The sequence below is a fragment of the Hyperolius riggenbachi genome, chromosome 9 (assembly GCF_040937935.1).
Source record: "Hyperolius riggenbachi isolate aHypRig1 chromosome 9, aHypRig1.pri, whole genome shotgun sequence".
NCBI classification, from domain to species: domain Eukaryota; kingdom Metazoa; phylum Chordata; class Amphibia; order Anura; family Hyperoliidae; genus Hyperolius; species Hyperolius riggenbachi.
In genome coordinates, this window is record NC_090654.1 from 221,983,748 (window position 1) to 222,011,526 (window position 27,779).

Genomic DNA, 27,779 nt, shown 5'->3' on the forward strand with positions numbered 1-27,779 from the left:
CTCTGCCTCCAATACTTTTAGCCACAGACCCTGAATAAGCATGTAGATCAGATGTTTCTGACAAAAATCTGACAAGATTAGCTGCATGCTTGTTTCAGGTATGCGATTCAGACATGCATGATTAGCAGGACTGCCAGGCAACTGGTATTGTTTAAAAGAAATATGGCAGTCTCCTTATCCCTCCCACTTCAGGTCCTCTTTAGGGACTGTACCCTCAACACCTCCAGCTGCTCACCAAACAGATGGAAACAGCCAATCTGTTGACCAGCTCAGAAACAACCTCAAAGCAGGAACTCCTGGACCTCTCAGTGCAGCATCCAACTCCACGGTCAAGTCCATAGTGTTTGCATAATTAAAAAGGAGTGGATAGACAGACAAGATTTAGGTCTTTATATTAAAAGCCTGGAGTTCAACTTTAAATACCATGACCATATTCATTGTAAAATATACAGAATAGCATACATATAAATAATAATCTTGCGTAAAGTGTAATACTGCATAACACATTCCTCCTATTAGTGTAGTTTTCCCAACAAAGCCAACATATTGCTGTTTCCTTCCTCCATCAGCTTATTGTGGCTCCTAGACAAAAAAAAAAAACTGAAGACAACAGATTTCACCTACAAGGCTTTTAGAGCAGATGGAGTATCCTATGTCCTCTATGTACATACATGCATCTAGTCTGTATTTTGTAAACCATCAATAAGAAAAGGACTTGGCCCCAGAATTACCGCTTTAGAACAGTGTTTCCCAAGCCTGGTCTAAGTCCACCACAAGTTCATGTTTTGTGTATAGAACATTTATACAGGTCTTTAAAAGGGAATCTGAACTACCGGTAAGTAAAATTATGTAAAACACATGATGTACCTGCAAATGAATATTAAATACTTACCTCGCCATCAGTTCCTCTCTTAAGCTACCATTTTCTTCTAACAACGATCCCTTTCAGTTCAGACTAGATCTAGTCAGAACGAGAAGCCTTAGGACCCTTTTCCACTAGATCAGTTGCTACTGAAAGGACAACTGATGTGCAAAGTAATGCCAATGTTTTTCAATGGCGTAATTGGTCGATATAGGTTAACAAAGTTATGAGGTCATCATCATTTTTAAAACGGATGTAGAATTCCATCGATTACGGTGGACAAACAGGTCACAGGGCAGGTGAAAGAGAGGAGTAGACTATGCGGAAGGTAAGTGTGTGTATGTTTATTTTGACTTATTTTTCAGTTCAGACTTGCTTTAAAGAGAACCCGAGGTGGGTTTGAAGAATGTTATCTGCATACAGAGGCTGGATCTGCCTATACAGCCCAGCCTCTGTTGCTATCCCAAACCCCACTAAGGTCCCCCTGCACTCTGCAATCCCTCATAAATCACAGCCACGCTGCTGACAAACAGCTTGTCAGAGCTGGCTGTGTTTATTTCTATAGTGTCAATCTGCTGCTCTCCCCGCCTCCTGCAAAACTCCGGTCCCCGCCTGCATCCCTTCCCTCCCTGCTGATTGGAGGGAAGGGATGGGGGCAGGGACCGGAGCTATGCAGGAGGCGGGGGAGCAGCCGAGACTGACACTACAGATGTAAACACAGCCTCACAGCACGGCTGTGATTTATGGGGGATTGCAGAGTGCAGGGGGGCCTTAGGGGGGTTTGGGATAGCAACAGAGGCTTTGCTGTATAGACAAATCCAGCCTCTGTATGCAGATAACATTCTTTAAACACACCTCGGGTTCTCTTTAAGTGACCTTATGTTACAAATGCCCAACCCGCCAGCACGTGGGACATGCATTTCTACATGCATGTTTTCACAGCTGACAACTTGTTCAAGCTACGATTCACGTCCCAGCCTTTCTGCTGTCGGTCTTGCCCCTCCCAATTGACTGCTTATATTTCCAGTAAAAGCCACACCTACAGGGTTACAAGCTGATGTCTTGCAAAAGGGGTGAGACTGAAATGTAACGTGAAAAGTGGTTATTCAGTGTCCTGGGCTGATTTCCCAGCATTACTCTGTAGGAATATTAATGCAGATAAATCTAGGTGCCACATTCCACATTTGCTGGCTGGTTAGATAACACTAAATGAATATTTGTGTACTTTAACCTCTTGCGGACCTTGCAAGTTGAAATGTACGCTCTGTTTGGGAGCAGTTATCCCTGCCGGGGCGTAGATTTCAGCTACTACCACCACCTAGTCTCACCGCTCTCTCGTTGTTGCAGCCCACTCACTCTGCCGTCATAATGACAGCAGAGCTCTGATTGCCAGTCAGCTGACAACATGATCAACGTGAGCCAATAACAGCTCAATTTTTAGAAAACAAAAAAGTTGGGTCCTTAAGAGGCCAGAGACTGCTGGTTCGCAGGAGGTTAATATTACACTGCATGTATGGGGAAAAAAAAAAAAAAGGGTAGGACCTGAAAACAAGGAAATACTGCTTTAGAACAATACAAAAATTCTCAAACACATTTCCATCTCTAACTAATGCAAAAACAGCTTTAGCCCCTGAAGCCACAAACTGCACCCACAGTAACGATACACTGTCCCACTTACAGGAGTATTCCACAATGGCAACCAACATCCAGGAGGTCCTTTAATCATAGTGCAGCGTGCCGGAATTGTTCATCTGTCATATGTATGGCATTTCACTCATTGTGTTCAAGATATGCGTAAATATCTTCTCCCACAAGCGATTATCTGGACGTTGGATACATGACACTGTATGCACAGATACACATTGGATCATACACAACATGCTCACGTACACATTCTTGGTAATACTTCAAAGTAATAGTCTTATGAGCAGGCCAATAGGCTTCCCATGGCTTGGCACAGTTTTGATCCACAAGAGTCTTGCATTGACACGCACAAACTCAATCAGATGTGTTTGATGCTGTACTTCCCTTTCTGGAGCTGAGAAATGTACAGTTTGGATTTACTGCCATCTTGTCTTTTAAACCAAACTTCATCTGTGTTTATAGTGGTGATAACAGCACTGCAAGGTAAAGAGAAACAGAAGAGATTTAGGAACAGGACAATGTTATACGGTGCGATTTGGTATTCTTCAAACAAGCTGCTGTACACGTGCTCCAGAGTTATAGAATTTCTTTAAACAAACATGTTTTTTTAAACTGGGATAAGAATAGCTTGTCTATGCATTTCTTAGCACTGCTGTAGATCTCCTACTGCTTCTCTCTTCGATTAATGTTACCCAATTCCTTTCACAAGGGGTGTCTGACCAGGGCACGGACCAGCGAATCATGAGGGAAAGAATCCCTCTCTCTACATCTGTTAACCCTGTGTGTACTTTATATCTTTAGCATATGGCAGATCTTCCAATACCAAGGCAGTATTTTCATACTTAAAAAGACACACTGAAGCGGGAAAAAAAAAATTATGATATAATGAATTGGTTGTGTAGTACGGATAATTACTAGACCATTAGTAGCAAAGAGAATATGCTAATTTTTATTTTCAGTTATATAATTTTTTTTTTATTTTATAACCCTGCATCACTCTAATTTTCGCAGTTTACACACTACTCCGCATTCTAAATGATTTTACAGAGCAGGCTAGTGAACTTTTGAACTGTCCTCTGTAGAAGAAAAACAACAATACATTGACTGACACTTGAGATAAGCTTTAAAAGACAGAGCTCTCTGTGACTTTGAAACTCATGGAGCGTAATTACTCTTGTATAGATAACTGGAGTTTCTTAACTCTTCCTGTACTAGACTTATGTCTCTGCTCCTAATGTTTTATTTCTTAGCTGTACTACAGATACAAATCATATCATAATTTATTTTCCGATTCAGTGTCTAAGTTTTCCTTTGCTATAGTGTTCTTAGAGATGCAGAGACCAGCACTGGCTGTATTGTCACTTTTCTCACAAAGCACAGAATCCCCTTTGCTAGTAAATACTTCCAATGTAGCTAAAACCTACACACACTGAATTATAGCTATTGCCTCTGATGTGTAACATGAAAAGTAGGAAAATGCTTACACAGCTACTTAGACATAATTTGTACATTGTCATTTTAGAACACTTGGTTATTGATAGTTGCCCTTTAAGCTCCTACAATTATAGTGCTTACCTTATCATACTACTCCCTATTATAGTGCTGCTCATCGTAATCTCTCCCTGCTCTACAGTTTATTACTGTGCTCCTCATAATACTGACCTCCAACTTAGTGTGCATTCATGCATCACCTCCCTTCATTTTAATACTGCCCGTTAAGGATTAGCGAGAACGTTCTCACGAAAAGGGAAACCGTCCTGCAGTCTGCGAGTTATGTGGGGGTTAACTCACCTAGTCACCATCTGCATTCCCATGAGTTCTATCTCCTTAAGCCTGGTACACACTCAACTAGGATTGGCAAATCACTGACAACTTTTACCACCTCTGTGTAGTAGGAGGGTTAACAGATATTGAATACTATGAGCAGATTGTGTAGGTAAACCCTCATACTACATGGAGGTGGTACAATTGGTCAGTGATTGGCCAATCATAATGGACAATGTGTACCTGGCTTTACACTTCTAACTTCAGAGCGGACATTCTGGCTTAGAAGGTGGAAGTTTAAGATTGAATGCAGCATAGAACACATCGGAATGCAGGTGATGGCTAGTCAAGTTTACCTCCCGCATACTACAGGATGTTCTTGCTTTTCTCACAAGAACAGTCTCGTTCATCCCTACTGCCTGTCATCATGCCCTCTAAATACATTTCTCCCAATGCAAGGGTCTCATTAACGTACAATCACATTCACTTGCAGATATTGACATGAGCACAATATAGTTACCGGCTAGATTTCTCTTTCATCTTTATCGTCTGTAACCCCCTTCCCCCATGTACCCATTTGTCCCTATGGAATTCTAATCATGTAGCAGGATATACGCCTGGTTCTCTTGCAAGGTAGTGTGGATCCCCGGCTAAAGGAGGACATTGGTGACTTCATCCTGAAGGAGGATAACCCACTTTTTCCACTTCAATTCAATCCTTTCTATGTTGGAATTTTGGAAAATTGTTCGAGCCATCATTGGCCTGAAACGGACTAGTCTCATTGCCGGTTTATTTTTGCTCCAAATTATTTAAAAAAACCTAATCATGCGGTTCATTTTGAAGAAATCTTGATTGAACTCATACTGCTCATTTTACATTTTTGCAAAAAAAGAAAACTCATTCACAAGTTTGTGTTTCCAAAACTGAACTCCTATTCTCCTATAACAGAAAGGATTATCAGAAGGATCTAGTGGGCCACTCCCATTAAAGCGGAATATAACCCTGCATTTCAACTTTGCTCTAAAACATTATTTACAGTATATTATATGCAACCAGCATTTTTTTTTTACTAGACCAGCATTGGAAGGGTTACACAGGGCTTTGAAGTCCCTAGAGATTTCTGCAGACGCATCCGAACTTCAGTTAGATACTTTTTGTTTACAAATATGTATCTAAAGTGTTTATTGTGACTCATCTCTCTCACTGAGAAGGAGCTTGGAGGACAGCCAAAGAGTGTGTAACTGTTTATCAATAGATACATCTAACTAAATAGAATGTAACTATCTGAACGTCTGCACGGAACTTAAAACCTCTGTGTTTAACCCTTCCAATGCTGGTCTAGTAAAAAAAAAAATGCTTTTTGCATAGAATATGCTGTAAATAATGTTTTAGAGCAAAGTTGAAATGCAGGGTTATATTCCGCTTTAAGTATGAATTGAATATCTTTTTGCAGTACTCTCCAATAGATTTTTATGGTCATGTGGCATGAGACACCCCTGTGAGAGCGATTAGTTCGGAGGCTGAAAATTAGCATGGGCAGAAAATGAGTAAAAAGAGGACCCAGAAACCAAGTCTATAATTTTCTCAACCCACCAGCAGAGCCAATATCTACACCTGAGTGCTCTTATATGGAAGATAATGCCAAGAAAGCCTGCAAGACCACCGAAGAACCCTGGTGGAGAAAGCTCATAATGATCATGATGCTTCTCATACCACTTTGCGGTATCTCAGCGGCTTCTGAAGCACTTCCATCCCATCGAAGGTGCTGCGGCCAGTCTCAAGAGACTAATGGCCACTGCGACAAGGGAGAGTACTGCAATGCGACGGGCTGTGTGTGCAAGGGGCCTTAATGTTCCAAAACAGAATTAACCAGATGAATTGAGGGGGGGGGGGGGGGGGGGTAAATGAGGGGAAACTACCTGTACCGTGCCTTATATGCAAAGCAGCATACGTACCTGGTAGGGTACTCATCCTTCTTGTCTATACAGATGGTCTGTCCTCGGCTATACCATTCTCCATCATAATGCAGCCTCCCTTCTTCCGATCTGGCCGTGTGCTGATGCTTCTCCATCTTTATTGTAACTTGGACCAAAAGAAGAAAATGTGATTCACCGAATGGGAAAAAGTCGAAGCTTATCTGCCAGACCATTAACAAATATTAAATGTAAAGTAAGTGTAACTAGGCAGCAAAAAACACAAGTAGCTTACCTTCTGGCTTTACACGATGAGGCCCCAGTGTTGCCATAGCCTGTGTAAGAATAAAAGATACTTAACACAGAGTAACAAGGTTATACGCATGGCTAAACACGTTATATCTTGATTTTATTACCTTCCTAATTGTTGTCCAGTCTTCAAGTATATCCAGGTCTTGTAACATGTAAACAATATATGGGCGTAGAACAGTTAAGGAAATTGTGTACACACATTGTGGATTTATGGTGTGGAATTCAGGAGCCAGGGGGAAATTTATAGGAGCTTTAATAATAAATGTGTGGGATTATAAGCAAATAACATAATGAAAGAATAAAAACAGAACACCTCCCACATATGGAAAAAAAATAAAAAAAAATACAAGAATTACACAAGACATGCCACCTACCATCCTTGTTTCCTAAACTCTGCTGCTGTAGTTGACAGATCTTCCAGTGAGACTCAAAAGGAGGACGCTCTGGACTAGCTGAAAACACGTTCTTATCACCATCTCTTAAGCCCCATACACACGCTCATCAGCGGTCTTTTATGCTATCACAACTTTTGTTGTGAAACAAGTTAACACACCTAAAAAAATTTAACAAAAAAGGATTTTGCTATTGTTCAAAGAGCTGATAAGACTGTTGGATTAACTTCTTATCAGCTCTTTGAACAATAGCAAAATCTTTTTGTTAAATTTTTGTAGGTGTTTTAACTTGTTACACAACAAAAGTTGTGATAGCATAAAAGACCACTGTTAAGCGCTTGTATGAGCTTTACCCCACTAAATGTAGTAGCTGGACAATATAGGTGCTTTATAAAATCACACAGGCAGATCCTCAAATCAACAAACTGCCAGAGGTTCCCAATCCACAAGAGTACACAGACAAGTAAAACCAAGCCTAAAGCCCCATACGCGCTCAACAGCGGTCTTTTATGCAGCACAATCATCATATAAAAAAAAAAAAAAAAAAAAACACTTGTTGTGATACAAGTTGAAACCACCCAAAAAATTGGTTTGCTATTGTTCAATTAACTTAAAAGACGTCAATCCAACAGTTGTATTGATGTCTTATTAGTTGCTTGAACAATAGCAAACAACTTTTTTTAGTTGTTTCACAACAAAGGTTGTTTGAGAATTGTGCTGCATAAAAGACCGCTGTTGAGCGTGTGTATGGTGCTTATCAGCTATAAAGAGTTTCCAAACGAAAATACACACAAGTGGCTTCCACCACAGAAACAAAATAGGATCAGAAGCTGTATTCCTCATTCTAGATGTTTAAAATAAGTAAGGAATAAAGCAAACATATTGCAGGTTCTTGTAAAACAGGACCCTATTGTATAATTGCGCCTATAAATCTAAGGACACATAGTGATTAGTGCAGTAAACTGTTTGCCCACTCTCCAAAGTTAGTACTAGTGGCGATTTCTCACCTCTCAGAAATCAAAAGGATTGTAGTTGTAAAACCCTATCGAACAACTTTCAACCCCTAGCTAATACGAGAGTATCAAATTCATAAACCGTGTCCTACTGGCCCTCCCACCTAGCTGGACATACCATACAAATTCTCTCCACAGCTGTCCACCCCATACCAAGATAACTGATGGCAGGGAAGGCTGGGTTTCTGACAACCCAAACATGTGACCAAAGGTTGGCCTCGTGATTCGTCAGGGCATGAAATTTCATTCTCGTTTTTGTAGGTCTTCATCCTCAGAAGAATAAGTGAACCCTTTAAGAAATACTTCAGAATTTATAGTTCTCTTTATACGCTAAGGACACCAATTTTTTTTTTCTCTATCCATCAATTTAAATTAATCTGCAAAATTTTAAGACATGCACTATTTGCAGCTCAGGATGTTAAGACTTCACAGTGAGTCAGATTTCCTGGTTAGTCATCACAAAGTAGATCTTTAAACGCTAAAGCGCTCTTTCCGCTCAAAAACATAATCATGGACTAAAGTACTTAATCTGCTCTTGTGTGGGCAGACGTAATTCTCAGTGGGGGAAAGGCATGTGAATGTGCCGGTTTAAAGGCTTTACTAGAATAATAAGATAATTAGTTATGATGGCAATGAATGGACACGGCCAAATGCCTAGGGAGGCCATTTTGACCACCAGCAGATATGAAAGTTTGAGCTATTAAGTGATTACTAGGGCAAGGGAAAAAAATGGCAGCTGCAGAAGAGAAAGGAGAAAAATAAAATAATAAGATTTCAAAACAGAGCATCGTGAACTAGTCTCAAGGAAAGATGTGGAACATAAATCCTTAGTGGGAGGAGAATTGCGTGTTCTCATGCATTTAGCCTAAAGAGATAAACTGAAGCACAACGCAGCTGTACGCAGTTTAGTACACTGAGCAGTGCTTCTGGCTCTGAGCTGAATGTCAACATTAATTCCCTCACCTATTGAATTCTGAGTTCCACATCCCTGAAAGTGGTTCCAGCTGCCACAAAATTACTAAGTGAAAGCACAGTAATACTGCATCAACTTGAGTGGAAGGAGGAAATTCAGCCACCGCCATGGGGGAAATAAATAGCAGGTCGAGGTTCCACCCCCTATGAAAACTGCACCAGTATAAAAAAAAAAAAAAACACAAGCGGTAGTTGTTAGGCATCAGCAGGGGGTTGGTACGCCATCAGTAGAGGGAGGGCTCTGTGTGAGAATAGCATTAGGTTTAGCTATAGTAAATAACCAGTAACATTTACCAATATTTTACTTTTGTTATTAGCAGTGCACAATAGAATATCAGTAATTTTATTGATATTTTACGAGCACCCACTTCCGCCGCCCAAATTTCCCTAGTGTCCTTTTAGCATGAACACAGTTGAGCAGTCTGACTGTCCCCCAAATCCACCCCAATGATAGGTGAAAGGCAGTCACATTACCATGGTCCTGTCTTTGTGGTTAAGACAAAGCCCATAAAACCCTTAATAGTCCACTTTAAAGTGAACCTCCGGACTAAAAATCGACTCAGCAGCACTGAAAAGGCCTGGTGTTTCTTTAACAGTTTCACAGCATCAGAACTTTGTTTCTCTTATACAAGCCTCATTTTTAGCTGCACAGAAGAAAACTGCCCGGGCTTTTTTTCCCTGATGCTGTGCAAAGCATGATGGGATTTCTGATTTTGTTGCTCTCGTTCTGCGGTTTTGGTGCAATTTTTTTTTTTTACATTTTGAATTTGACATTTGAAGCCTAGCGTGTGCAGCTGGGAGGGGTTATCAGGACACAAGACAGTTGGAACTGTGTCTCCTGCTCCTTGTCACCTCCTTTCAACCAAAAAGATGGCTGCCCCCATGACAAAGATGGCAGCCCCCATGAATCACAAACATTTGCCTGTTCTTTTAAAACAGGGTGGGTAAGAGAATATATTACTTATCTATTCTAATTAACATAATTAATGTAACTTGATGACAGTATGTTTGTTTAGGCTGAAGTTCCCCTTTAAGCCATGCCATGTACACAAAATAGACTAGTCATTCAAATGACTGATTCTTTCAGAGGACAATGTTCAACATTAGTGGCTAGCAAAAATACATAGGAACCAACTGACTCTTGGGTGCATGCTGGATTATTTTAATGTAGAAAAATGGATATACAAAATACACATATACATATTGTTAGAACATGAATGACACATATTGCACAAACAAAGTTAAAACAGGGACAAAAAAAGCCCTGAAGGAAAAGGCCAAGTCTCCCACAACCACACTTTTGATCCTTTGGAGGCTGCAGTCCTACAAAAGTATATATTTATATTCTTTTGGAGGACTGCAGCCTCCAAAGGATCAAAAGTGTGGTTGTGGGAGACTTGGCCTTTTCCTTCAGGGCTTTTTTTGTCCCTGTTTTAACTTTGTTTGTGCAATATGTGTCATTCATGTTCTAACAATATGTGTATGTATTTTGTATATCCATTTTTCTACATTAAAATAATCCAGCATGCACCCAAGAGTCAGTTGGTTCCTATGTATTTTTGCTATATAATTTTGCTGACAAGGTGCATGTTGGTTATTGTATTGAGATTTATTTCATCAGTTTTGATATATGGTTGGTGGCTTGTACTGGGTCACCAACACACATGATAGGTTATCTGCTCCTTGGGTGTCTTCTTTGTCTTTCTACAACATTAGTGGCTACATCTGCAATTTGCCCAAATGCTACAACCTTGAACAGAGGTGGTTCTATGGCAGTGGGATGCCTCCTGCTTGTCCTCTACTTTCATCTTCACAAAACATAACAGGGAGCTGTAAACTGACACATCAAGCAAAAACAAAACGATTGTCTCAGACTACTCTTATTTAGCATTCTTAAAGTAGCCATAAATCTAGCGATGATGGGCAGATTCGACCAAGAGACAAGTCTCTTTCTGATCAAAAATTGATCATGAATCGGCCTTGTGACGCCACATCCACTGCTGCAGCCCCCCCGGGTAAGTGATACATTACCTGTCCGAAGCCTCCGCTGCCTCTGGGATTCATCCGTTCTAGATACATGCGTGCTACGTGGCTGCCTAGTAATGTGGCCGTGTGTGACATCACACACGCTCGCCCTTAAAGAGACTCTGAAGCGAGAATAAATCTCGCTTCAGAGCTCATAGTTAGCAGGGCACACATGCCCCTGCCATCTATGAGGTCTAAAGCGAGATTTATTCTCGCTTCAGACTCTCTTTAATAGGCAACCACATGGGGCACGTGTATGCAGAACAGAGGAATCCCGGAGGACAGGCGGAGGATGCAGACCGGTAATGTATCACTTGCACCGGGGGAACATTTAGCATGGGAGGGGGGGGTGGTAGAGGACAAGCAGCACAGGGAGTTTGGTCGATCGTCACAAAATTGCACGCCATTACAGCCGCTCACCCAATCGAGCAAGTCAGTCCTACATTTTGCTGCATGTGCAATAGACTGATGCAACCAATTTCGGCCCAAAATTGGTCGCATTGTCGGTCAGCCATGCACTTGACGGCACCGATTTTCATCCGATTCGATTATAATTGAATCGAATGGTCTATCGGCCACCAAGTCGTCTGATACCTTTAGTGTGTGTCGGTGTATGTCTTTTCCAGCTGGAAGTTTCCATCTGGCTAGTGTTGGTACTCTGAAAAAACAAAAAGGCAGCCAAGTTCACTAAAAGGCCAGTGGGCAGTATTTCCTCAAAAGTGGCATCCTTTATTAACATGAAATATAGGTGGTTATGAAAAGGTCTTGGTATGTGAAAAGGCGCCACCTGCATGGATCTTCATCATACTACACTTTTGATGTGAGGCGTTTAGTATAACAGAATGTCAGTACTTTTGTAGAGATTGTGCCCATCAATGATTACCTCCAAGATGCATGGCAATTCCCATTTTTCTGCTGTAAGTATAGACCCTGCTGTGGATTTCTGAATTCAAGTACACCTTAACAGTGATATGGAGGCTGCCATATTTATTTACTTTTAAACAATACCAGTTGCCTGGCAGTCCTGCTGATCTCTTAGGTTGCAGTAGTATATCAGAATCACAGACCTGAAACAAGCATGCAGTTAAAGGACTTACGAGGCCAATACTTCAGAAAAAAAAATAAAAAAAAGTTATCCACCTGTGTCAGCTTGTCAGGCACGGAGGACGCCGTCCGCGCCCTCCGTGCCGTTCCGCCGGGTCCCCGCCGCTCCATAGCCCCCCGAACGGTCCCCGACCGCGCGGCCCGGGTCGGGCTCTCCAGCCTGTACTAAGATGGCGGCCGGAGCTGGCCGCGGCTGCGCAGTACGCATAGCCGTGGGTGCGGCTGCGCAGCTCTAAGGCCAACCCCCCGATCCACGCTACTGTTACGTGGATCGGGGGGTTGGCCTTAGAGCTGCGCAGCCGCACTCGCGGCTATGCGTACTGCGCAGCTGCGGCCATCTTAGTACAGGCTGGAGAGCCCGACCCGGGCCGCGCGGTCGGGGACCGTTCGGGGGGCTATGGAGCGGCGGGGACCCGGCGGAACGGCATGGAGGGCGTGGACGGCGTCCTCCGTGCCTGACAAGCTGACAGAGGTGGATAACTTTTTTTATTTTTTTTCTGAAGTATTGGCCTCATAAGTCCTTTAATCCAGTCAGAAACACTTGATGTGCACGCTTGTTCAGGGTCTATGGCTAAAAGTATAAAGAGACAGCAAGTCAGCAGGAAAGCCAGGCAATCTGCATTATTTAAAAGGAAATAAAGTTGTCAGCCTCCATATCCCCCTCAGCTCAGATGTGCTTTAATATTGAAAGATAGGTTGTCGCATGTGTAAGCCCCTCCTCCAACTTGTGTAAACAAAAAGGATATCGGACACAACGACAGGCTTCTTTTTCTTATCAGGGCTGAAGGGGGTCCTTCCGCTTCCGCCTCGACTGCAGTTCATCATTCCACAGCTCTGAAGAATCAAACAAGAGAATAGTAAAGCTGAGCTAGTTATATGCAGCTTCAGATAGAATGAGGAGGGCTTATAGCCGCTGTTTTACTGCCGACTGTCCTTGGTGGGAACATTTCCTCTCACTTCCTGTTTTTTTGTAACATCTAGGAGAGGTACAGAAAGCGCACCCATAAAAACCAAAATGGTGCTTGTGTAGTAGTACACAGTCGATTTACACAATAAAAATTACAGTTCAGTATGAGCAACAAAACAAGACTATCATACAAAAATAATCTTAATTTGTCCCAAAATTCCTCATATGGGATTGGAATTGTGTATAATTTAAAAGTTTTATATTACACTGTTCCAGACTGTATTATTTCTGTTCTGTGAGGTAAAGTGAATGAATGAAGTTTCTGTACTGAAGACTGAGACAGGGAACACACTTTGTGCGCATTTTCTGCACAGAAAAACAGATCTCATAACAATGGGCTAGTTCACACTTAATATGTTGTTCGCATGCAGAAAAAAAATAAAAAATCTGACATTCTGCATCATGATTCTGCACATTTTGTCAGTTTTCTCTATCAATTACATTAGCTGCTGTGAAAAAAAATGCACGTGTTTTCCTGCGTAGAAACACACGGTGTGCAGAAAAAGTATGCAGAAAAAAGTGCGCAGAAAACTGAAAGACAAGTGTGTTCCCTGCCTGACAGCAATAAAAGCAGAAGTTAGTTTTACCCCTTCCTAAAGATTTCCCTCACATAGGTCTCGTTTACACTGCCATACAACATGGATAGTGTTTGCGTAGCTAAATGAGCACTTGTATAGTGCCTTCATGCCTTTGCCAACCATTTTCAGTGGACTGCCACAGAGGTACTCCGACTCCAGTGGTCTGCCAAACACATCGCTAACTGTCCTGAGGAGGCAAGAAAGACTCAAATGTTATAGTCAAGGGTGCAGTAAAGATCATTTGGTGATTAACCAAGGGTGACTTTTTTTTTTTTTTTTTTTTTTTTTGGAGATAACGGCAAACACTTCTAATCCATATAAAAAGAAAAAAAATAATTTTATCACTTACTCCACACTTGCGGACAATGAGTATGGGAGCTACCTGAGTTTTGGGTACCATTCTTAACTTCATCACCTCACCGTTCTGAATTATTACACTAGATTGCCCTCTGTGTTCCTTGTGTGTGCCCCCCCCCCCCCCCCAGACGCTTATTGCAATCTTCTGGCAGTCTTCGCACATTGTTTACACTAGCCTTCACTTTAGATGCCATGATGCTCCTCTGGCCCCCAGCCCTTACAGGATGCGCCAACTTCCATGACAACTCTGTACTCGGATCCAGACTACATCTCCCGGAAAGCATTGTGGCACGTGAGACACTGCCGGGAACTACACATTTCAGCAGATGTGGCTGGTCTATGGAGAAGAGGGCGCATCCTGTACGGGTAATGGGCCAGAAGAGCAGTGCCCTGTAGATAAGTAGTGAGGCTCACCCCAGCCCCACCACCCATGGCATAATCTATTACAAACCTCCCATATGAAGAGGTTCATTTAAAAAAAAAATATATATTTTTTTAATTGGTGCTCAGTTCCCTTTAAATATTTTATTTTTTTTACAGGTCTGAATCATTACCTGACGTAATATCAATACTGTGACGGTCTTCCTCCAGTCTGCGGATCTTCTCCTCTAGTTCACTTTGAACCGTATCATATAGTAAGAGCTTCTCACTCTGTGGGAAAAAAAAATATGTTTAAGGCCTCTTGCACACTGCAAGTGGTTACGATTCAGATTCTGCTTTTTAATCAGTTTTTACATCCGATTCAGATTCTGATTTGCAGTTTGCTCCCTGCACACTGCAAATCGGAATCTGAATCGGATGTAAAAACTGATTAAAGCGGAATCTGAATCGGAATCACTTGCAGTGTGCAAGAGGCCTAAGAGATTAAAAAAAAAAAAAAAAAAAAAAAAAAAAAAAAACATTCTGAAAAGGTGACTTCAATGCAAGGTTTTCATTTTTAAAAAGTGTACCAGAGACAGCATAACCTTAAGATTGATACTTAACCACTTAAGGACCAGGGGTGGTTTGCCTGATCTGTGCTGCGTGGACTCTCCAGCCCGCAGCACAGATCAGGATTATGCCAGGGCAATCAGACTTACCCTTTTTTCCCCCACTAGGGGGATGTCCTGCTGGAGGGGGGTGGGTCTGATCGCCGCCGGCTTGCTGCGCTTTGCGGGGGCTCTTCAAAGCCCCCCTCCGCAGCATTTTCGGCGCTCCGTCCCTCTCCCTTCCCCTCTGAGCGGCGCAGGACGGATATCCGTCCTGCGCATTGTAGGATAGGCTTCAGCCTATCATTTACCGGCGATCCCCGGCCATTCAGAGGCCGGGGATCGCCGATCTGCCTTACGGCACCGCCGTATGATGTAAACAGCGGGGATTTCTTCCCCGCGTGTTTACATTTTGTCGGCGAGCCGCGATCGGCGGCTCTCCGGCTGTTCACGGAGACACCCTCCGTGAACTGACATGGAAAGGTTTCCATGGTAAACCACTTAAGACCTGCCGACGCCTATGGGCGTTAGCTGGTCGTTAAGGGGTTAACCCAGAGCATCCTCCAGCCCCATAAGCAGAGTCCCTCACCGTCCCCCCCCCCCCCCCCCCCCGCAGTCTGACATTCAGCCGCATCAGACGGGTCTTCTGCCCTGACTGAGACAGTTACCGGGGCTGATTGTGGCTGAATGGCAGACTGCTGGAGGACGGTGAGGGACTCTGCTTATGGGGCTGGAGAAAGCTCTAGGTTAAGTATCAAATCTTTAGGTTATGCCATCTCTGGTTTCCTTTAAATCAATTTCCCTTTAGATTTCAGCGTTACCTCACAGTGCTGTCGAGCAGCTTGAATTTCACAGTCATATTTGTTCTGTACAGACTCTAGGCACAATTCTCGGTATATCCCTAAACAAAATTTTGGAAATAAAGAAAAAAAAATGTATAAGATTCTTTTAACTAGACAGAGAATTATTTAGTGCAGCCTAGTTAAAGGATACCCGAGGTGACATGTGACATGATGAGATAGACATGAGTATGTAGTGCCTAGCACACAAATACCTAGGCGGTGTTCCTTTTTATATTTCTCTGCCTGAGTTAAATATCAGGTATGTAAGTGGTTGACTCAGTCCTGACACTTTCCTAGCAGAAAATGGCTTTGGAGAGCAGGAAAGAGATAAAAAGGGTAAATAGTTTATAGATTTTAGCTCTGGCATACTTCAATGAATGTGTCATTGAGCAAAAACAATAAAAAACAGTTAAAATGTAAAAAAGTAGATTTAAACAAAATAAAACTGGCATATCTTAAAAATTTATTTTTAGGAGAAGGAAGATGGATACAGTTTATTTTATTTAGTTTATTTTCGCCTAAGGTGTCCTTTAAGAATTAACGTCTGCCTCAGTAGTTCTATATATTGGCATGGATTATGAGACATAAGTAATAACACCCACAGCGCTATCGGCTGGGCTTCAGGCAGTCTGGGGATTCAGTTTCCAGAGGAAGCAGCTCTCGGCCATTTTTCTGCCATTAAGATAAATAGCTTTTTGAAACAAAAAGCAAGAAAAAAAAAAAAACAGCCAGATTTACATTTAGGCAGTATTCACAGTGGGGCGTTGTGGTTTAATGTGACGTTTAAAGTCGCAACGTGTCTGCGTTAAGAGATAACGCAACATTTTTTTTATGTGACTAATGTTGCACTGTGAACGGCCCATAGGATTAGCATTGCAGTGCGGTAAGCTGAGTTATAAGACTTTATAACGTGCGACCATAACGCTGCACTGTGAATGAGACCTTAGTGATAAACTGGAGGGGGAAAAAAAAAAAAAGGAAAAAGATTTGAAGTAAACTGTTACATGAACTCATACTGCACAAGCAGTGTTCTGCAGATGGACCAGGTGTTGCCAAAACAAGGGGGGGGGGGGGGGGAACCAGTGTGATTTTTTTTTATTTTGCTGGGAGCAAAATCTGGAAGGGCTGTTGACATTTTTCCCACTAATTTATTATTCATGAAAATAAACCATTCTATAAAACATGGGTGAACTTTTTTCAACTCACTTAAATGTCATTGCTGTCATAATGCCAAGAGAACCCGAGGTGGCTTCCTAAGAATGAAATCCGCACAGAGAGGCTGGGTCTGCCTATGCTGCCAACCTCTGTTGCTATCTCAAACCCCCCCTAAGTTCCCTCTGCGCTCTGCTATCCCCCATAAATCACAGGACAGAGAAGGCACATTATTGCAAGAAACGAAAAAAAAAAAAAATGATAGCTGCAGTGTGTGGGGAGTTAGAAGTACATACCATCCGCTCCCCCTGCCCCCCTCCGTCTGCCGCCGTAAGTCTAATATACATGCCGGTGTCCCGGCGACTTGCTTGACCTTTCACCCGGACATACTGCGCCCTGTGTGCACAGTATGTCCTCCCCTCTTCTGGCCGGCGCATAGCGAGCGGCTCAGAAGCACGCTGATCCCTCTGTCTCCTCTGGGCTGCGTGTGCGCTCCACTACACCAAGCGTCACATGTGACGCTTGGTGTAGTGGAGCGCACACGCAGCCCAGAGGAGACAGAGGGATCAGCGTGCTTCTGAGCCGCTCGCTATGCGCCGGCCAGAAGTGAAGAGGACATACTGTATCCTTTAAAAATGGATTCAGATCGAACCTATGGTCCCCATTTCATTCATTAATTAATTAACCAGGGACTACCTGAATTCTCTTTTTATAATGCTGTGGGTGCAATATGGTCAAAGCTCTTTTTTAGTTCAGTTCCCCTTTAAGGACACATCACACATGAATGCTATAATATTGCAGCTGTAGGTGATTGACATAGTGTAGGACATCCTATACCTGCCACTTTTGTTCGGATCTGCATGTTCTCCTGTAATGTGGCCAGTGGTTCCAGGTACTCCGGAGCTTTCCCTGCTATCACCTCCTGCAGTTTGGCATCTACTTGACTCAGTCGCTCTTTGTAAAGTCTATAAAATGCAGAAAGAAAGAAAAAAAAAAAAAAAAGACACACAGGAAAGGGAGGGATGGCTAATCTGACAAGAATCCACGTTTATTCAATCACAGGTTTATTTGCAGACTATAACTAAAAGCTAATATATGATTGATAGAGTGATGAGCTATGAAGAAAAGCAGCTCCTGTATTATCCCTTTCATTAACATCAGCAAATGAACACGTGTTAAATGACATCCTGTCTGCTGAAGAATTCTAGGGTTCGCCAAGAGATGCTCACCATGCTCAGCTTTACTATACAGATGTGCTTTCATCCCAAAAATGTACAGCTTGCTGCAGTGAAGTCTCATCTAGCACCCAGCCAGCCCAGTTCCATTAACGTCACCTCATAGTACTGTATTCAATACTTACTGATCTTTAACATCTGTAAACTGCTTTTCAAGGTTGGACATTTCGTCAAGGCATTCCATTCTCCGCCTCTCACAATCCTCATCGTCCATTTCTGCAAAGCAAACAGATTGTGTCACCCAAAAAAGGACTTAAAAGTGTACACGAGGTGGTTCTTCATGTAACCAATGTGACAGAGCGGCATGTTCCCACTTGAGGGACACATTGCCTGTGTCCCCTCCGCACTGCTCTCAGCCTTCCAATGCTCCGCCCTAGCACCCCCAAATCTAATGACAACTAGCTTGTTGGTAGACAAATGGGGAAGGGTGTCATTTGTAGGAGAGGCACTCCTGCGTAATGCCCCTTTCCCCGACCATCCCCCTGCCTCCTTCCACTTCTCTCTGTGGTCTTGGAGGAGAGCACATAGCTGTGTGCGCAGCATTGTAACCCCAGGGCCGTGGCTTTTTCTTATGGTTACAGAAAAAAAAAAACATTCTGGAAAACTGGTGAAACGAGCAGCAGTAATTGGCACTACCTGCCAGCCCTTTTGATTAAGGAGTAACTTTAGTTACCGGCTTGAGTTCTCTAAGTGACCTTTCATTGTTGTAAGCTGAAGAGGATTACATATTATACAAGTTAGTGGCTCTCTTGTGCCACAGAGGGCAACGAAGGACAACTAATGTGTAAAATGTAAAATACATGTTTGCACATACATATAAGAATCTGCCTCTGAAGAAGCTGGTTTAAACCAGCAAAACAGCTGTCAGGCATCTGATACCCCCACTGCTATGTACCTGCTACTTCCCCCACCGGAATAAAGGGATTTTAAAGAAGCGGTGCCTCCTCCTTTGCTTTCTACTACACTGGACTACATATAAGATGCACATTAGTCCAAGTGTAAAAACACAAATTTTATTTCCTGTATTGTTGCCACTTACAATATGTAGTAAAAATCTGACAGGTTTCAGAATAGTCTATCTCCTCATGGGATATTTTCAGCAATTCCTTTCTTTTAAAGAATAAATACCTAGAAAAAGGACCAATACAAAGATGCACACTAATATGGCAGTTGGAGTGTTCCCTCGTGTATGGAGGCTTTAGGGCCCTTTTCTTCTTAATGCATTTTGATAGGATTTCCAGACTTTGCCAATCTCAACAACACGGTAATGGTGGTGCCCTTTTCCCACTTGAACAATGCAATCTCTAACTAAACTACAATGTGGTGAGATTTTTCCTGCATTGGTGTTTGGGTTAGGTCAATGGGAACAAGAAAAATTGCATAGTAAATGTGTTGCTATGCAATCTTCATGCCAGCCTGCAACACAAAAAAAAAAAAAAAAAATTACATACATACAAGAAAAATAAATTAAAAAATTCTGTGCGTCGATCCCCCGCCCCCCCCCCCCCCCCCCAAAAAAAAAATATGGCAAATGCGCTGTGAAACCCACCCAAACACGTAATAGCATTGCCATGCACGCAGTGAGGATAAACCAGTACAAAGCTCCCCCCCTATAAATATTCACCGTACCTCCAGCGATATCTGGCAATCTCCCCTTACCTCTTCGCGGGCTCCTAACCGCTTTCTGGCATCCTCCGTGCCCGCAAGTCATGACCTGCATCGGGTCAGGTGACAAGCCGGCGTGCACCATGCAGAAAGCAGTTAGGAGCCCGCAGGGAGGTACAGTGAGACTGTCAGACATCAGAAGAGTAGGAGGCGCCCTTGTTATATGTTCAAAAAAGGTACTGGTCATTTACCCATATGTAAAAAAATATATATAATTCGCCTACCTTATAGAAGGAGACAATATTCAGAAAAGAGATCAAGTGGATTTATTGGTAAAAGCACTTCGGACAACGCGTTTCGCGGCACAAACCACTTCCTCAGGTCAAAGTAAGGTGCTCTTGTATGGGTATGAAAAGCCTGGGCGCCAAACCATGCTCTGGGATTGCTTTCTCACAAATTAGTGGGAATTTTTCTTTGAAGGAGTGGCGACCACCTAACAAAGACCAAGTGGGGACGGGCTTTCCCCACATGCCTATTTTGAGTGGTTGCCTCTTGAGCAACCCGCACTTGTGAGTATTAATACTCTTATCTTTAGTCCATTTATCCAAAGGTAATACACCATTGGGCTCCCGGTGTGTGTCCTTGTGCCCGGGGCTGTGTAGTCGGTACAAAAATCCACCGACTCAAGTTAGGATTCCACCAACTCCGACTCCTCTTATTTGCATATTACAATTTTGTTGATTGAAAGTATGTAACATAAAATGCATCTCTTAACTGCCAACGCTTAGGAATTTTAAAATACAACTGAAGTGAGAGGGATATGGAGGCTGCCATATTTATTCCCTTTTAAACAATACCAGTTACCTCGCTAGCCGGGTGATCTTCTACCTCTAATACTTTTAGTCATAGACAAACTAGTCCATGGTAAGAGTAATTTAAGAAGACAGGAACAAAGAACATCTATCAGGCCCTAGGCAATGTAACTGTGGGTACATGTAAGAGTGATGCGCAGGTACTCTGCAGAAGAATGGGGAGATTCTTCATCTATTACACATTCTTCATGCACAATGTGAACCAGGTTTATGGGTGATAGACAACACCTCTGTGTTCAATGTGCACTACATTCTCAGTGAATTCCCTGCAGTTCTGTGGGGAGTGCATATGTAGAGTATAGTACTACTGTGTAACAAACAGATGAAAGTTTTATACATACCTGGGGCTTCCTCAAGCCACCTTCAGGCTAATCAATCCCTCTCTGTCCTCCTCCGCCACCTGGATCTTCTGCTATGGGTCCAGGTACTTGAGCCAGTCAGGTGTAGTGCGCATGCACACACTCCGCCGCTGGGAGCGTACTACACCTGCGCAGCCCTATCGCGCAGCTGCAGAATGTTCCTGGCTGTGGGAGCGGCACATGGCCGGACTACGCTGACTGGCTGAATTACCGGAACTCATAGCAGAAGATCCAGGTGGCGGAGGAGGACAGTAAGGGACTGATTAGCCTAAAGGGGGCTGAAGAAAGCCCCAGGTATGTATAAAACCTCTATTTTCATCCGTCTCAGGTACCCTTTAATTTGTAGTCAAACCATATTTTAACAATATATCAAATTATTTGATTTCATGAGCAAAGGGAGTGCATAAATTTGCATAAAACAGCATCAGCGCAGATTTCTTTCTTTCTATCCATCCATACATATACACATACATATACACAGTCACAATCAGATATGTATATCTGACTTTAAAAATACGGGAACTGCTTTATTGAAGCAGCACAAGCAGGGCTGTGGAGTCGTAGTTGGAGTCGGAGTAATTTTGGGCACCCGGAGTTGGAGTCGATTTCATAAACTGCGGCGTCGGATGATTTTTGTACAAAATCCACAGCCCTGTTAAAGGATACCCGAACTGAAATGTGACATAATGAGGTAGACATGTGTATGTACAGTGCCTAGCACACACATAACTATGCTGTGTTCCTTTTTTTTTTCTTTCTCTGTCTGAAAGAGTGAAATATCAGGTATGTAATTGGCTGACTCAGTCCTGACTCAGACAGGAAGTGACTATAGTATGACCCTCACTGATAAGAAATTCCTCTTTTTATCTCTTTCTTGCTCTCAGAAGCCATTTTTTGCTAGGAAAGTGTTTTATAGTTGGAATTTCTTATCAGGGAGGGTCACACTGTAGTCACTTCCTGTCTGAGTCAGGACTGTGTCAGCCACTTACATACCTGATATTTAACTCTTTCAGACAGAGAAAGAAAATAAGGAACACAGCATAGTTATTTGTGTGCTAGGCACTGTATATACACATGTCTATCTCATCATGTCACATGTCAGTTGAGGTATCCTTTAAGGATTAGGCTAAGGAGTCGGAGCAATTTTGGGTACCCGGAGTCGGAGTCGTGGTTTCATAAACTGAGGAGTCGGAGTCGGAAGATTTTTGTCCCGACTCCACAGCCCTGAGCATAAGTAACTATTTTTTGATTGGTTTATTTCATTTTTGTGGACTAAGCAGAGCTATTACTGTATATATAAATTATGACTATTATCTGAGAAATAGAAAATTTTATCATTTTCTATTTTAAATACAGTTTAAAATCATTAGGAGTCTGAGTATGTTTTCCCGACTCAGACTCCAGGTACTCAAAAATTGCTCCGACTGCTCGACTCCAGCTCCACAGCTCTGTCTATGATATCTTCAGATCAGTGGTGCTTCGAAATTTCGCATCGTAATTCGCCGTTTTCCATCGAAATCGTAATGCGAAATTTACAGGAGGATGCGTAATAAATTACGTGTGGACCGTAATTATGTATCGTAATTTCGTATGACTTCGTAACTTCGCAAAATTACGGTTCAGTACAATATTAGTCATTTTGCATTGATGCACGCTTACAAATTTCCGCATGCGGACATGTTATGTTAGCGACGTGCATGCGCTGTTTAATGCGTATGTTTATATGCATCATAAGCATGTTTGTACGCATTAAAATATAGTATGCGCATGCGCACTGGCTAGTTAAGTGATGCGTAATTACATTACACAATTTCGTTTACACGCGTAGTATCGTAGCCGTAACTACGCTGTACCCGTAACTTCGTAAATTACTACACAAAGTTGAATGCGAAGTTTTACGATGCGGAAAACTTCGCGAAATTTGCAAAACGAAGTTTTTGGCCATTACGAGCACCACTGCTTCAGATCTCATACACACCTTGTTTAACCACCCAGCATGAGTGTGTGTGTGTGTGTGTGTGTGTGTGTGTGTGTGTGTGTGTGTGTGTGTGTGTGTGTGTGTGTGTGTGTGTGTGTGTGTGTGTATCAGGAGCCCCCAGGGGGCAGTTTAGGACCTAACCTAAAAAATAGCGTTAACAGATAGTGACAGGGAGTGATTGATGGGTGATTGGGTGCAAACATGGGTCTGGGGGGTGGGCAGGGGGGGGGGGTCTGAGGAGTACTGTGGTCGATCAGAGGGCAGGGGGGGGGGGGGGCAAACAGGGAAGGCTGCAGCCTGCCCTGGTGGTCCCTCAATCACTGGGACCACCAGGGCAGGAGGCAGCCTGTATAATACGCTTTGTATACGTTACAAAGCGCATTATACGCTTACTATGCGGCGATCTGTGGGTTAACAACCCGCCGGCGCTTCCAAACGGTCAGCGGGTTGACATCGCGGGTGGGCGGAGCCTATTGCCGGCGGAAGCACGCGCAACGAGCGTGCGATCCCCGGCCAGATAGCGCAGAACGAGCCGCCGCCGATGGCCGTAAGGCGGTCGGCAAGTGGTTAAAGAGAACTCAAGGCAGGTTCTTAAGAGGAAATAGAGGCCTGTTCTGTGCACAATCACTCTATTGCCGCCGCCGCTAGTCTCCCCCCCCCCCCCCTCGGGTTTCGAATACAGTAGGAATACCAAAATGTGTTCCACCCACTAAAAAGGTGGTGCTTAAACCAACATCAGGTCCTCCACTTCACCATTAAAAATCTTAAAAGTGTACCTGAGATCAGGACACTAGGCATATTTATATTTGCCTGGAGATGCTTCACCGTCCTCATCAGATGCTCCGTTGTCCTGGAATCTGCCCCGCTAATCTGGCCAGTCACAGGTTTCTGCGCATGTGCACTCCTCCAAGGCCAGGCCGTGCATGTGCAGAAGAGCGCGACCAGCCCAATTACTGGGGCTGATTCCAAGACAATGGAGCAGCCGGCAAAGGAGGGATTGTACTTCATGGGGCTAGAGGAAGCCCTAAGTATAAATATGCCCAAATAGCTGATCTCAGGTTCCCTTTAAAAGCATGTACAGACACTCAATGAGTGACGCCGGGCAGCAATAGGGAAACAATCATTCAGGCAACATTGCAGGGCCGACACTGTGCAAAAGTGTCCTCAGCTTGCAGGCTAGGGATGAGTTCTGTTGCTATGCGGGGGGGGGGGGGGGGGGGGGGTGAAGGGCTGATGGAGCAACATGGTGTGATGTCAGCTAGGGTAGAGTGGAGAGAACAAAACTCTCGGCCTTTGCTCGGCTGGCCATCATAGCTTGTTGTATGCAAGCAGGATTCCTGCAGAGGCGGTAATTAGCAGCCGTTGTCGAGGTTTATCTAGCATGTGTAGGGGCCTTTGTGCTGGGAATACACCATACAATTTTCTGTTAAGGTAGCCATACACTGGTCGATTTGCCATCAGATCGAACAACAGATAGATCCCTCTCTGATCAGAGAGGGATCGTATGGCTGCCTTTACTGCAAATAGATTGTGAATCGATTTCAGCATGAAACCGATCACAATCTGTGGAACTGCTGCCGCCGCCCCCCCTGCATACATTACCCGATCCAGCCGGCGCAAGTCCCCCGGTCTCCACTGTCTTCATCTCCGCGCTGGGCTGCGGGGTCGGCTGGCTTCACTGAACTTCCTGTCCGGGGAAAGTTTAAACAGTAGAGGGCGCTCTACTGTTTAAACTTCGTTCTGGGACAGGAAGTTCAGTGAAGCTGCAGCCCAGAGCGGAGAAGACAGCAGAGACTGGGGACACGCGCCGGCGAAACAGGTAATGTATTGCCCCTAGCGTCGGTCATTCGAACACAGTTATCGACACACTTCCGACCCACCGGCGATCAAGCAAAATCTTCTGCAGCGTTTGCGCAACGATTTCACAGCAGATTCGATCAGTGATCGAATCTGCTGTATACCGGCGGGGAAATCGTTGGGTGTATGGGCCCCTTTAGATTTTTCTGTTATGCTGGGCATACATGGTGCGTTTTTATTATCAATCGAGTCGCTGATGGCTCGATTGATAATATCCGACGTGTCCGATACCCCGCCGGGTCGATTCCGCGCTCGATACCGGCAGGCAGGACTAAGGAAGAAACGAGCCGAAGATAAGGAAGCGCCGCAGGGACGAGTGGGAATCAATCCGGGCGCCCGCGGGGACGCACCAGAATCTATCCAGCGGCTCAATACGCGGTACAAAAACGTACCCTGTATTCCCAGCATTACATTTTCTGTAATTAGATTATTTTCTGTAGAGACTGGTCATTATCTCTGGTGCATTGTCTTCTGGTTATCTCCTGCTGAGTAGAACAATGTCTAATTGCTCGGCAGATAGATGGTTAGATAGATAATTTCCAACATTTCCAAGGTTACTTGCTCAGTTTATGCACCAGATTCATCATATCCCCACCACTGGCTTCTTAGCAAGTCCACATAATCCCCAGCCTTTCAGTCAGTTATCCAATTTTATGTGTTTACTGCCATAGTCACATGATCAGAGCAGCCAGCATGCACAAGTCCCCCAACATGGACAGAGGCGCCCTTACCCGAGCTGTCCCCCTCCTCGCTGCCACTTGAGCTGTCCGTATCATCCTCCTCGGTGGTGCTGCCCTCATTCTCCGGGTAGTCCACCTCCATGTCATTGTGATTACTCTCCTTCTTCTCCCGGGAATGCACCGGCATCTTCCACCGCAACACACCGCCTAACCTCACCCACTGAAAGCTAGCTGATTCTCAACCTACACCTATAGCGCAAAACCCCGCCCACAGAGCATTGCTATTCCGCTCTGATTGTCTGGCCCGCCAGCCAAGCTTCCTCTGATTTGCAGGCGATCCACAACCGAGTGCAGTTTAGCTGAGAGTGCAAGCCGCGCCTTCCATGGTGCAATGCATGCCGGGATTTGCTGTTTTTTTCAGTGCTGACTTCTCCTTCTTTTGTGATCACTGGAACTACAAATCCCGAGCTGCTGAGCGATACAGCGTGGCTTTTGCGCGGCTTATAAACAGAGGGGACAGCTGACAGAAGCAATCAAATACCCATCACGTAAAATAGCAGAGGGTCAGTTTTGTGGTCACTGGTCTGTGAGCGAAGTGCTGGACGATGGCCCTTGAGTAAATTGCAATAAGTTACTATAAAAGATAGCAGTGCTGGTTAATACATCCAATCAAATCCATGGTAATAAAAAGGTGTTTCTTTGCACATGATTTGACGTTTTAGGCGTGTAGTGTAATTTGAGGCAAAGGGAGGTTTCACTCTTGCAGGGATAGTGTTTTTTTTTTTTTGTTTCCATGTGAATTTCCATTACATTTTAGCCCAAGTAAATCAATGGGCTTGCTCCATTCAGGTTTGGGACCCACTAGGAGCACTGTTTTGCAATTGCAAAATGCTAGTGATCATGATTGACCACTGAGGGGTGTCTCCCTTTTAGGACCAGAGCAATTTTCATCTTTCATTTGCCAATAACGTAACCACTACTAATCACAACAAAATTATCTATATCCTTTTTTTTCGCTACCAATTAGGCTTTCTATGGGTATCATTCATAAAGCATTTCCGCATGCGGAAATGCTTAACACCGGTGACTTTCCCGACCACTCAGCATAAGCCCCATTCATAAAGGCTCTTTCCGCATGAAAAAGTGACAGAGCGATACATTTCCGCCTTGTGCGGAGTTTTTCTAGATTAATCTAGAAAAAGTAACAAACACATCCATTCATAAAGATTACAGCAAGCGGTATCCGGAAGGAAAATACCGCTTGCTCGACAGTAGCGATAGGCGGGCGGAATACATATAAATGAATGGGAGGGACCTCCCAAGCAGCATCAGACAGAGCAGCGCAGGGAGGGAATCGGGCAGCTTTTAAGTTTCCGCATGCCTACCGCCACGCTACCGCCAGCTTCCTCCAGAAAACCTCCGCACTTCTTCCGCAACAGGCAGACTTCTTTATGAATGGCCACCCAGAAGTCTTAATTACCGGTTGCGGAGAAGAACGGTGTTTTCCCGCACTACCGACAGCCTGTTTATGAATGATACCCTTTGTATGGTACATTATGCTAAGAATTATTTTATTCTAAATGCATTTTAATGGGAATATTAAGGAAAAAAAATGGAGAAAAAAGTCATTTTCAGTTTTCATCCATTATACTGTAGTTTTAGAATAAAACTTTCTACTGTGGTTAAAAGCTAATAATTACACTTACCGGTAATTGGATTTCCGCATAGTCCTCCACAACAGGTTGACAATAAGATTGCCCCGCCTGCCAAGAGGACAGGAAGCATAAGATGCAATTAAATAGCCACATCCTTCTACCTATCCTCAGTGCATAGAATATTACCTTGACTCAGTAGGAGACTAAAGGTGCCCATACACTTACTCGATTTCCCGCCGATAGCAGATTCGATCACTGTGATCGAATCTGCTGTGAAATCGATACGCAAACGCTGACCGTTCGACCGATTTCCGTCTGAAATCGATCGATCCCATCATTCTGTCCGCGCAGAAAATTTCACTTGATCGCCAGCGGGTCGGGAGTGCGTCCATAGTGGCGTTCGAATGTTCGACGACCGACGCTAATGACAATACATTACCTGGTCCGGCCGGTGCAAGTCCCCACGGTCCCTTCTCTGCGCTGGACTCCGGCTGGCTTCACTTACTTCCTGTCGTGGGAAGTTTAAACAGTAGAGCGCCCTCTACGATTTAAACTTCCGCTGACAGGAAGTAAAGTGAAGCTGGAGCCCAGAGCGAGAAGAGACCGTGGGGACTCGCGCCGGCCGAATCAGGTAATGTATTTCTGGGGGAGGCGGCAGCGGTAGCTCCACAGA

The 27,779-nt window shown here is 43.8% G+C and overlaps 1 protein-coding gene across 1 annotated transcript; it reads right to left on the bottom strand.

Moving 5' to 3' along the window:
* Positions 1 to 1,719: 1,719 nt before the first annotated feature.
* Positions 1,720 to 25,799, bottom strand: BRMS1L (BRMS1 like transcriptional repressor). Its single transcript, XM_068251907.1, is given in 11 exon segments — positions 1,720 to 2,982; positions 6,226 to 6,352; positions 6,479 to 6,518; positions 6,600 to 6,664; positions 12,748 to 12,790; positions 12,792 to 12,835; positions 14,458 to 14,554; positions 15,693 to 15,772; positions 17,703 to 17,830; positions 18,226 to 18,316; positions 25,503 to 25,799. Coding segments are annotated over 11 exon segments (969 nt in total). The 5' UTR covers positions 25,639 to 25,799; the 3' UTR covers positions 1,720 to 2,864.
* Between the last annotated feature and the right edge of the window lie 1,980 nt (positions 25,800 to 27,779).